Source organism: Eulemur rufifrons, chromosome 18, assembly GCF_041146395.1.
Source record: "Eulemur rufifrons isolate Redbay chromosome 18, OSU_ERuf_1, whole genome shotgun sequence".
Taxonomy (NCBI): domain Eukaryota; kingdom Metazoa; phylum Chordata; class Mammalia; order Primates; family Lemuridae; genus Eulemur; species Eulemur rufifrons.
This window is the reverse complement of record NC_091000.1, coordinates 20,708,521-20,721,169: the sequence shown is the minus strand read 5'-3', so window position 1 is coordinate 20,721,169 and position 12,649 is coordinate 20,708,521. Positions and strand designations below refer to the sequence as shown.

The 12,649-nt window shown below is 35.2% G+C and overlaps 1 protein-coding gene and 1 non-coding gene across 6 annotated transcripts in view; one reads left to right on the top strand and one right to left on the bottom strand.

Annotated features, from left to right (window-relative positions):
• LARP1B (La ribonucleoprotein 1B) overlaps nucleotides 1–12,649 on the bottom strand; it is a 103,869-nt gene that overhangs the window by 65,004 nt on the left and 26,216 nt on the right. For 3 of the 5 annotated variants that reach the window (XM_069493550.1, XM_069493552.1, XM_069493555.1), the window contains 2 exons: nucleotides 6,279–6,453; nucleotides 314–486 (listed from right to left, as the gene is read on the bottom strand). In XM_069493550.1, the coding sequence (XP_069349651.1) occupies nucleotides 314–486; nucleotides 6,279–6,453 (348 nt within the window). Of the gene's footprint in view, nucleotides 1–313; nucleotides 487–4,756; nucleotides 5,749–6,278; nucleotides 6,454–12,649 lie in introns of those variants that run through there. The other 2 variants (XM_069493554.1, XM_069493553.1) reach the window with 2 other exon arrangements.
• On the top strand, nucleotides 11,088–11,194 carry LOC138399198 (U6 spliceosomal RNA). The gene has a single exon (XR_011236097.1). It is a non-coding gene; the product is annotated as a U6 spliceosomal RNA (small nuclear RNA).

Sequence of the window (12,649 nt, the reverse complement as noted above, 5' to 3'; positions counted from 1 at the left end):
GTAAATAAGAGTATAACTTCAAAATTTAGATTTTTTTCAACTTTCTTGAAACTGAAATATTACTCAGGTTTAGTCACATGGAAAAAGACCAAGTCAAAAATTCTTAAATCATGTCCAGAAATAAAAGATAAACTTTAAAAACTGATACAGTATAACTTATCTTCCTCATAGAGTAACCCATTAAGTTTCTACTGAAGGACAACATACCAATTTTTACAATTTTTAAAACTTTTCCAAATTTTACATAATTACCCAACAAATAGAAAATGGACTGACCTTACATTCCACCCCGGTTACATCACACTTCATTTACCTTTAATTTCACTGGGGCTGGACGATGTCTCTTTTTTACTTCAATCCAAGGTTCTGAGTCCAAGTCAGGCAAACTAGTAGATAAACCTCTAGACATTGCTTGAAGATTACTTGTTTCACTATTTTTCTTTGGGCTCAATGGGCTTCCAATTCTTGGAGAATTTGGGGCAGACTCTAAAATTTTAAATTAGTTCTACAGTTAAAATGATAATGGTTTTTCTTATAAAAGACATTTCATTTTTTCCTTAACTTGGGCTTGATCTTTCCTTTCACAAAAACATAATAAATCAATCTCAATTATAACCTTCCCAGTAATTTTCAAACCTGGAGAGCTTGTTAAGATTTACTCAAAAGTGAAGCTACTGAATAAAAGGCATGTCACCAATCCTTACACAGACCATCACATTCATTCAAACTTCAAGGATATCAATGTGAGTCACTTCTTAATTATGACAGTACAACTATTTAGGAATCAAGTTCTCTGCAAAATCTTAGGTTAAAATCTATAAATTATAATGAAATTATGGAATCTCAATTGCTATTAAGCCATAGTTAAGCTAAATTCATATTTTATTCAAGGTAAAATTAGTCTCTCATTGTTCTAATAGGATCTAAAGTAGCCATTATTCCTTTACATTTCCTTTGCTTAACAAGGTTTGTCTACATGCAATAAATGCACTATACTTAGTGCATAATGCATTACTACTTTGGTAACACTGAATACTGTAAAGAGAATGTTACATCACCAAAGTACGCAGCCCTGGCAATAACATTTAAAGCGTTTAGCTGGAATTTAAAAAGGCTTCCTCTACAGTATCACTTCTGCAGGCTTAATTTTAATCAAAATAATTATATACTCTATAAAATCAAATTTGTTCCCCTTGTAAATTTTTTTTTAAGTCAAGGAATATTTAAATGTTTTAAGTTGCATTCATCTTCAGGTCTGAAGATGCAATATGGGGCTGAGTGTCGTAGCTCACATCTGTCATCCCAGCACTTTGGGGACCAAGGCAGAATCACTTGAGCCCAGGAGTTTGAGACTGGCCTGGGCAACATAGCGAGACCCCATCTCTACAAAAATATAAATAAATTAGAAAAAGATGCAATACGGACTTGATCTGGACAAAAGATGTTTTTAAAAAATACATAGTGCAACATGTTGTAAACCTCAAATATACACAAAATTTATTTTTTAAAAAATGTATACTGTAAAATTCTAATCATTTACCCCTCAAAGTCAATTCATTGAAAATATTGCAAAGTTGAATGTTATATGCAGAAAGTTGAAAGAAATTGACACCAACAATCTTTTTATTTACTAAATGAAAGGCACATTTCAAGAATGGGTTTAAGAAGTGTTCCTCCAAGATTTTGCTTTTATTTACATGCTAAAATCAGATGGCTTTAGTATTTATTACCTGACATATGGATCCAACCAGGATTCAACCAGATTACTTTATTACTTTCAAAACAGGTATAGTTTCATAACAAAAAAAACTCTAGAATTGTGCTGTTCAATACAGTAGGCACTAGCTATATGCAGTTACTGAGCACATGAAACGTGGCTAGTCTTGAAACATGCTCAGGACAAGTGTAAAACACAGATTAGATTTCAAAGACCTGGTACTCAGCTCCCCTAGAAAACTGTACCATAAATTTTTACATTGAGCATATACTGTAGTAACACTTGGATATACTGAGTTAAATTAAAATATCTATTCAAAATACTAAAATTAATTTCATCTATTTTTTTCACAGGGTAACTAGATAACTGCAGAATAAAAGCCTCCTTCCTTTAAAAAAAAGTTCATCTGTTTTACAACTTTAAGACTACTAAAACTTTTAGAATCATACATAAGGCTCACATATTTCTATTGCAAACTGCTGCTCTACAACTTTCTAAATTAACAGTACATATATCACCAATTCATTCACAAAAGTAGTAAAAGTGAAATACAGGATTTAGACCATTTGATTTTAACACTGATAGTCTAAAGTTACGGGAATGGGAAAAACATTAACTACAGAGAACCCTATTTTCTAATCTATAGTTCATATAGTGAATAAAACTTTAAAAGTAGACTAAGAACCACTATCCAGTAACTGTTTAGGGATTGACTCAGTTCCTTATACAACTATTGTGAAAATTAATTGCTATGCATAGTTCATGTACAATTGGTAAGAAAAGGCTGGGTGTGGTAGCTGATGCCTGTAATCCTAGCACTCTGGGAGGCCAAAGCGGGAGGATTGCTTTAGCTCAGGAGTTTGAGACCAGTCAAGCAAGAGACCCCATCTCTACTAATAATAGAAAAATAAGCCGGGCATGGTGGTACATGCCTGTAGTCCCAGCCACTTGGGGGGCTGAGGCAAGAGGATCACTTGAGCCCAGGAGTTTGAGGTTGCAGTGAGCTATGATGACACTACTGCACTCTAGCCCAGGGTGAAAGAGTGAGACTGTCTCAAAAAAGAAATAAAAAATGCTTAGAACAGCTCCTGGCATGTTGGAGGAAAAGCAGTAGCTACTATTTTTAATACAGAAATTTAATCTTTTAGTACCCACTAAATACTTTTTGTTTTTATAGAGACAGGACTCTGTATGTTATCCAGTCTGGCCTCGAATTCCTGGGCTCAAGTGATCCTCCTTCCTCAGCCTCCTGAGTAGTTGGGCCTAGGGACTACAGGTATGCACCATCGTGCCCAGCTAATAGTTTATTAAATAGTCAACTGTAAATGTTCTTTAAACTTCAATTATGCTTCTACCATAAAGTGTTTCACTATATTCACAACACATGTACTTAGAAATGGAATAAAATTAAAACACCAAAGAATTTGGGAAAGAAAATTTAAAACAGTCTTAGAACAAGACTTTTAAAGATGTTAACCTTATAGTAATGAAGCTATACATATGCTCTGTATGGTTTTCTGCACCAGTATTTTCATTTATAATGAAAAGGTTTCAAACCGCAAATATGTAAAAAAAAAAATTAAGGGCAATAGGAAGCCCTTAATCTTTCAAGACGAAATGAGTGTAAACGATTTGGATTATCTGACATTAAATTTAGACCAAAAAAAATTTAGATACATACTTAACACTTCAGTTATAATTGGTGAGAACATAGAAAATTTGTCTTTCTTTGCTAGTTTTATTAAGTAAAAATTATCTAGCTGACCCTCCAAAGATAAACCACTGTATACATACCTAGCATAACTTTTTCCACCACTTTGGGAGAATCACAGCTCTGGGTAATCGAGTTTCTTTAAAAAGGATTACATATTTTACGTGTGGCACTTTCAAGAATATTTCTACATATCAAGTTTTCAAAGGAAGTCCCCACAGTTTATTCAATAACCATTAGATCTTCTTATCACACATTTTTTAAAAGCCAAAAACTAAAAACCAAGATGGTAAGGTATCTGACTTCTCAATTTTGATGAATGAAATCTATTAAGAGTTGATACTGCAGTACCATATCCACAGCACTGCAAAATGCCTATTTCAAAAGTAACCTTACCATGCCCATAATCAACATTTTGTGGTGCATAAAGGTCTTATGCTCGGTGCAAATGTCAACCCATGTTAGAAAGTTCAACCTTCAGAGGAACAAAATAGGAATTTTAATTTCTTTGATGAAGACGACCAATTACATTAAAATATTTTACCATACAAATCCCTCAAAAAGTATACATTAAGGGTTATTTTTAAATTTTAAGGTTTTCTAGTTTGAGATTAAAATGATACGAATAAAAGTTTCACTAATTTTCTTACCCAAAGGTACATATAAAGACAGTGTATGCTTCCTATCCCGTGTTTCCACTTTAAATTTTTTTTTAAGAAACAGGGTCTAACTCTGTCACCCAGGGTGGAGTGCAGTGGTATGATCACAGCTCACTGCAACCTTGAACTCCTGGGCTCAAGTAATCCTCCCATCTCAGCTTCCCGAGTAACTGGGACTACAGGTACACGCTACCACACCCAGCTAATTATTATTGTTTTATTTTTTTTACAGAGACAGGGTCTTGCTATGTTATCCAGGCTGGTCTCAAACTCCTGGCCTCAACCAATCCTCCCACCTGGCCTCCCAAAAGTGCTGGGATTATATGCATAAGGCCACCACACCTGGCCTCCACTTCAAATTTTTGGTGACATACAGTAGTATCTCCACTGACTTTAGGAAACTATGCTTTCTTATCAGAAGGGAATTAAGGTCAGAAATTTGAGAATTCATGAGAAAAGATGATTTATATATTTATTCCTATGATCTAGTGTGAATGAGTATAATTCTAAGTACATTCAATTTTTATTTATTAACCACCTAGTTTCTGGTGTATAATCTAAAGGATCTAAAATTTATGACATTTGAATACACACTGACTTGTTTCAGGTAATATGTATGGGTATGCAGCTAAGTATATATTAAAACACACAAAAATGTACTACAAGATATGATTTTATTCTTGTAATTTTATTAATAACGCATAAGTAGTTAATGGGTAGGGATTACCAACTTGAATGACCTATCTTAACTATCCTGTAGAAAAGGTATTTTCTATTTTGTTCACCTTAATGCCTGTTCATAAGCTGGCTAAAAAGTATCATCTTGGACCCAAGTTTATACAATAAATAAATCTAACTTATACAATCACAACTATTATATCTTTAAAATAAAAAACTAAAACAACATTAGTTTTCTTCAACTTTTAAAACACCTGTCCAAGTTGCTTGCTGGGATAGAAGCAGAGAGCTGACAAACATGAAATAAAAATATTTGTGAGACTGTCCATCATCAATGCTTTATTGATGGAAAGGTCTCCCATATTGATGTATCAAAAATACATTTCGAAGAGTGAAAGAAAAAAATATCCTCATTCATTTCTTAAATTTCTTACCCTTTACATGTCCACATTAATAAATCTTATAGTCCATGGGAAACATTATGACAACATGTAAGTTATGCAATGTACACTGTACTGAAGGACAAATCAAATAGCAAAGTACTTAACAATCTGGAAAATGCTATTCAATCCTCTCTTTTCTGCTTTATTGATCTGGACACAAGTACATAAGCCTGGAAAAAAAAAGACAAACTCTTGCAGTATTTCCAGAATAATAATAATTAACTTTCCCACCGTGAATAAAAGTAGCCCATGCATCCCAGGCCAATTACACAGAAATGGGCAGCTCCTATAAAAACAATAGCAGTCCTCTGGTCTGTCTCTCATCATCATCGCAAAGGTGGTTATCTCCATGGTAGTGTTGGCCCAACCTCCTCCACAAGGAGTTAGAGTAGACATTCTTGCACAGAAGACAGTCTGGTCACTTTCATTTCTGCAGCACGATTTGTTCCAATATTTATAATGCCATTTCAGTGAGTCACCTATTCCACTGCATATTCCGATCAAATGACATCCAAGAGCATCAGTAGATCATCACCCTGACTGAAAAAAGTTTAAGCACACATTTTTTCCCAAGAGGGAATGTCTTAAAAATGATCCAGGAAAAAAATCTTAACATTAAAGCAGATTTTGGAAATTCTAAACATAACCAGATTAAAGAAAACCCCAATTCTGCTTTACAATGTAGGTCACCTTATCTTTTCAAGACAAAGTTGAAGCACATTGGTAACAAAATTAAAGGAAGCCCACTTTTAAGTAGAAGACTTTTAGACTAATACAATTTTACAAGGGTAAAACTGGCATAATGTATTTATAGCCATTTAGTAAAATTAAAAGAAGATAGGTAGAAACACCATAAATGACAAGGTACACATATAATTTAAGAACAAGAAACATAAGAGAGCATTAACTTATAGCTCTGTGTGGGAGGCAATATGAATAGAATTTGGAGCATCAAGTCATTTATTTATCATAAATTTTCCTACTAAATGTAAATAAACTAAAAAAAGGATAGACAAATTGGACCGAATACCCTACTGTTATGTTGTTTGTTCTAGAAGAAAAGCTGTTACCTGTATGTGAATAAAAGGCTTGGCCTGGTACAAACTCTGGACAATCAATCAGTTGAGAGAAGTCCGTTTGTGGCACATTACGTGGAGGAGGACCTGGAATGGGCCATTTTTCTGGTTCTATCTTTTTTCTCATTTTCCCATCCACAATTTCTACTTCTGTGCTATCTTTCAGTGCCTATCAATAGAAATTGAGCTATTAGAACTTTCATTCAAAAAGTTTTCATTGCATGTTCTATACTTCTAATAATCTAAAAATTATAAAATCTGAAATTGGCAGACTGATTTGTAGTTAATGGTTCTAAAAATATTCATAAATTAACCATTTACAAAGAACAATTTTTAAAGTCATTTGCCTCTGTAATGTAACAAATATCCTGATTTCTCACTGACTTAATTTGCAGATGATTATATTTTCAAAATTAGAATAGTCATTTAAGGATTACTACATCAACTAGAAGTGACTTTTACTATCATTTAAGCTTTATTGTCAACTGTTTCTCTTTCATATTTCCTTTCGTCTTCCCTTAAAATATCACCAAATAAAATTTAGGCATTTTGTTATTATTGTAAATAACTACCATTATTGAGTAATAAATAATATATGCACACATAATTCCTAACACCCCCATAAGAGAGTTATTATCCCTATATTATAGATGAGGAAACTGAGGCTCAAAGAAATAAACTTAATAAAATATCACAGATCTAATGAGACAACACCAGGATTCAAACCATTCATTATTTGTTACAACTAAAAGTCTTAGCAATTAGGCTATGGTACCTCCCACAAATAATGTGCTATAACTTAAGGATAAAATGAAACTAGACCAAATTTCTTCAAAACGAAGCCAGGGGTGGTGACTCACGCCTGTAATCTCAGCACTTTGGGAAGCTGAGGCAAGAGGAGCGCTTGAGGTCAGGATTTCAAGACCAGCCTGGGCAACATAGCAAGACCTATCTCTACAAAAAACTTAAAAAAAAATTAGCCAGGTGTGGTGGCGCACACCTGTAGTCCTAGCTACTCAGGAGGCTAAGTCAGGAGGACCCCATGAGCCCAGGAGTTGGAGGTCGCAGTGAGCTGTGATTGTACCACTGCATTCCACTCTAAGTGACAGAGCGAAAACCCTGTCTCAAAAACTAAAATTAAAAGCTTTAACTTTTTAACTTCTACGAGAAATTCAGGAGTAATCACCTTTTAGAAGTTAGGATAAATATAAAATAAATATGTGAACTCAACATGCATAGTTATATTTCTATTAACTTATAAAAATTAAAACACTATATTTTAGTTGGAGAACATGCTATATATGTATTACTTTAAGAACATTACATTTGTATGCCCTTAATATTTGTACATTACTTAATCAAGTTATATTTTCCATAATTGGAGATTATTTTAAAATTAGGATTAGAATTTCTATTAAAAGGAACTCCTTTGAGAGGGGAGTATGAAATAGGGAATGGAGAAAGGGAAGAATCCTATGGTGATGGGTTTAAATCAGGGTATCCATATATTTTTCCCTGACATATTTTCCTCTTTTTATCCACTAAGGACCAAGAAGCAATGAAACCCCAGTGGCAAACACTATGCCCAGCATCCACATCATGCAAAACATGGATGAATTTCAAAAACTTTAGAAACGAAAAGAACTCGGAGGCAGAAGAAATCTATTTACGAAAATGCCAAAAACAGGCAAAACTAATTTATGGTATCAGAATCAGAAAAGTGGTTGGAGAAGATAAATAGAATTGGCCGGAAAGGGCCATATGAATGAAGTTTTTAGAATAATGGAAATATTCTATATATCTTGCTTGGGTTGGGGCTTATTCGAAAAATATTTTTTAAAACTTATACCAAATACCCAAGATCACTGTATTTTACAGTGTGCTATCTATGCGTGAATCTAAAAAACCAAAAATACAACTTGAAACTTTCCTATGTGTTTAAATTTTTCAAAATACAGTTGTGAAGAAAGACTGTCAATGTTGGCTGGAATTTAGAGCAAGTCAAACTCTTAACAGTGGTAGTTTTAATTGGTTCAATACTTTAGAAAAATGTTTAGCAGTAACTACAAAAGCCAAGCATATATATCCTGTTACCCACCAATTGCACAGGAAAATAAATGGTTATTATGTCCACTTGAAAATATGTGGAATAATATGTTCATAGCAGCATCACAGACCCAAACTGGAAAAAAATCCAACTATGTCTATCAATAGGAGCACGAAAAAATAAATTGTGTTACATTTATTCAATGGAATACTACCCTAAAATAGAAAATAAACAACTGCTACACACCGACAACATGGATAATTCTCACAGAAATAATGTCAGGAAAAAAGACAGATATAAAAGAGTACATAACACATAACTCCATTTATGTGACGCTCAAAAACATTTGAGAAACCTCTGAAATGCAATTATCTTTGGGGAGAGCAGTGGTACTGACTAGAAGGTGCAGAAGGGAGCTTGCTTGGGTATTGAAAATGTTCTATATCTTGATCTGGATGGTAGCTGGACAGGTCTATGCATAAGAAAAAATTCATCATCTGTAATCTTATGATTTATAATATACAGTGTATAAATTAAGCCTCAATTTAAAAAAAAACATTTAAAGAAAAACTTGTAAACCAAGCCTTGTTAATCCTAGTCTCCTAAGCAATGAGTTACTATGTACAAGAATATTTTTCCGGCCGGGCGCGGTGGCTCACGCCTGTAATCCTAGCACTCTGGGAGGCCGAGGTGGGCGGATCGTTTGAGCTCAGGAGTTCGAGACCAGCCTGAGCAAGAGCGAGACCCCATCTCTACTAAAAATAGAAAGAAATTATATGGACAGCTAAAAATATATATAGAAAAAATTAGCCGGGCATGGTGGTGCATGCCTGTAGTCCCAGCTACTCAGGAGGCTGAGACAGGAGGATCCCTTGAGCTCAGGAGTTTGAGGTTGCTGTGAGCTAGGCTGACGCCACGGCACTCACTCTAGCCTGGGCAACAAAGTGAGACTCTGTCTCAAAAAAAAAAAAAAAAAAAAAAGAATATTTTTCCATACATGAGGTTTTATCTATTAGTTTTGATCCTTCTCCTAATGATATAGACCTATTATTATGAATAACTACCAATGCTGGAACACAGCATTGTACAGATGTTGTATCTTTAGTGCCTGCTAGAGAACGACATGCATGTGCAGAGACCTATAGATAAAAAGAAAGAAGCACAAATTCTGAGAAACCACAATTTCAGTCCATTTAGAAAATAAGGTTTGAGATAACAGTAGCAGGGATAGTTCTTTCTAAGGCCAGTATTATATTAATTACTCCCCTAAATGCTCCTTCTCTATTATAGCCTAAGTATTATTTGCCCTACTTTAACAAGAAAATTGAAGCATGAAGAGGTTAAATATTAATAACTTGCACAGTTACACAACTGGTAAGCTACAGGACTAGGATCAACTGGATCTAACAAAAGGAAGACACATAACTTTCAGTTATGGGTAAGAAATCAAGAATGCAGTAAGCTGAAAGAAAATAAATGGGACGGAGGAAACAGATTCAACAAGTTTGGCTGTGTAGATATACTCAACCAGGACAGAGATGAGTCTCAGCTGAAGTATTTTACTCCTCTTAACAGTTTTTTCAAGAAAGAAAAGACTTGAGTACATTCAAATGCATGTGGGAAGAAGCTGACAGAAATGAAATGAATGAAGATAAAAGCAGTAATCAATAGGAAAATATCCTTGAAGGCTAACAATAATAGCAAATGCTTATTCAGAGCTTAGTATATGTGCCAGATACTGTCATTACCACAGTTCATCCCCATGACAACCCTAGGAAGTATGTATTACTCTCTCAGGACACACTGCCCAAGGTCACAGAGCTACAAGCGACATGTTCTGAGGTCCATGATCTTGATATTTACATTGCAAAGCCTAATGAAGCCTTACCTTCTTATTAGAAAAAAAGATAACTTTCCCACTATTACAAATGGTAGGTGAATAATGTTATGTGAATGCAGACTTCTGCTGTTCTAAATTGCTATTGCTTATGTGTTTCTGCTTTTCACAAGGTACTATTTCTTACCATATCATCAGCTACTATATATATATCAACGCTAACTACAATAGCATTGTAACCCAAAACTTCCTTCTAAAAATCATTCCTTACTGCTAAAGGTTTGGAAGCAGATAATCAGTGATCTCAAAATTGTGCTTAAGAACTTAAAAGGACTACAAACAGACAAAGGAAGCATACAATAATGCAATTACAACCAGATTCCTACAAATGCAGAGAGACTGGGAAAAACTGGTGACAACTTCATAGAAAATGACAGCTGAGTTGGATTTTTGCTACAGCATGCTGGCAGCAGTTAATAAACTCATTCTGACTGGGCACAGTGGCTCATGCATGTAGTCCTAGCACTCTGGTGGGCTGAGGCGGGAGGATTGCTTGAGCTCAGGAGTTTGAGACCAGCCTGAGCAAGAGCGAGATCCTGTCTCTAACTAAAAATAGAAAAATTAGCCGGGTGTCATGCCATATGCCTATTAGTTCCAGCTACTTGGGAAGTTGAGGTAGGAGGATCGCTTGAGCCCAAGAGTTTGAGGTTGTAGTGAGCTGTGATGGCGCCATTACACTCTACCCAGGGTGACACAGCAAGACTCCATTTCCAGAAAAAAAAAAAAAAAAGAAAAGAAAGAAACCCTCATTCTACTATTAATAATGGTCATATTTTGACCCAAGAATAAACCTTGCAGAAAAAAGTTGTTTTTAGATTACGGTATAGAAACTAGAAACTTATGTAAATAGTTATCCGTAGTGCTTCCTTCGGCAGCACATATACTAAAAATGGAATGATACAGAGAAGATTAACATGGCCCCTGCACAAGGATGTCATGCACATTCATGAAGCATTCCATAATTTTTGACCAGGAACCCAATGGCAACAACAAAAATTAATAAATGGAGTTTGATTAAACTAAAAAGCTTCTGTGCAGCTAAGAAACTAATCAAAAGAGCAAAGAGACAACCTACAGAATGGGAGAAAATATTTGCAAGCTACGTGTCTGATAAAGGGCTAATATCCAGAATTTACAAAGAATTCAACCAAATCAGCAAGAAAACAAAAACCCTATTAAAAAATGGCAAAACAAGCACAATTCACAATAGCAAAGATGTGGAAACAACCCAAATGCCCATCAATACATGATTGGATTAGTAAGCTGTGGTATATGTATACCATGGAATATTACTCAGCTATAAGGAATAATGAAGATACGACATCTCTATGGTTCTCCTGGAGAGAGTTGGAACCCATTCTATTAAGTGAAGTATCCCAAGAATGGAAAAACAAGCATCACATGTACTCACCAGAAAATTGGTTTCCCTGAACATCACCTAAATACACATCTGGGAACGACACCAAGGGATATCAGACTGAGGTGGGGGGTGGGGGAGGGGATGGGGGTATGCCTACACAATGAGTGCATTGCGCACCGTTTGGGGAATGGTAATGCTTGAAGGTGCTGACTCGGGAAGGGGGGGTGGGGAAGGGAGGGATATATACCTACATGATGGGTGCAACGCACACTACTTGGGGAACGGACACACCTGGAGCTCTGACTTGGGGGGAAAGGCGGTACATGGGCAACGTATGTAACTTGCAATTCTGTATCCCCCATAACAATAAGATGATATAAAATAATAGAAAAAAAAATAGAAAAAAAAATAGAAAAAAAAAGTAGAAAAAAATAGAAAAAAAAATGGCAAAACATGAACAGAAGCTTCTCAAAAGAAAACAGACAAATGGCCAAGAAACGTATGAAAAAATGCTCAATGTCACTAATCATCAGGGAAATGCAAATTAAAACCACAATGAGATATCACCTTACCCCAGTTATTAAAAAGTCGAAAAACAACAGACTTGCTGGCATGGATGCTGGTATGGATGCAGAGAGAAAGGAACGCTTAATACACTGTTGCAGTTGGACTGCAAATCAGTACAACTTCTACAGAAAACAGTATGGAGATTCCTCAGAGAACTAAAAGTAGACCTACCATTCGATCCAGCAATCGCACTATCGGGTATCTACCCAAAGGAAAAGATGACTTTTCATCAGAAAGACACCTGGTACGCGAATGTTTATTGCAGCACAATTTACAATTGCAAAGATGTGGACTTAACCCAAGTGCCCATCAATTCATGCGTGGATTAATAAAATGTAGTATACGTATACCATGGAGTACCACTCAGCCATTAAAAAAAGATGAATTAATACCTTTTGGAATAATCTGGATGGAACTGGAGATCATTCTCCTAAATGAAGTATCTCAAGAATGGACAAACACCACATGTACTCACTATTAAACTGGAGCTAACT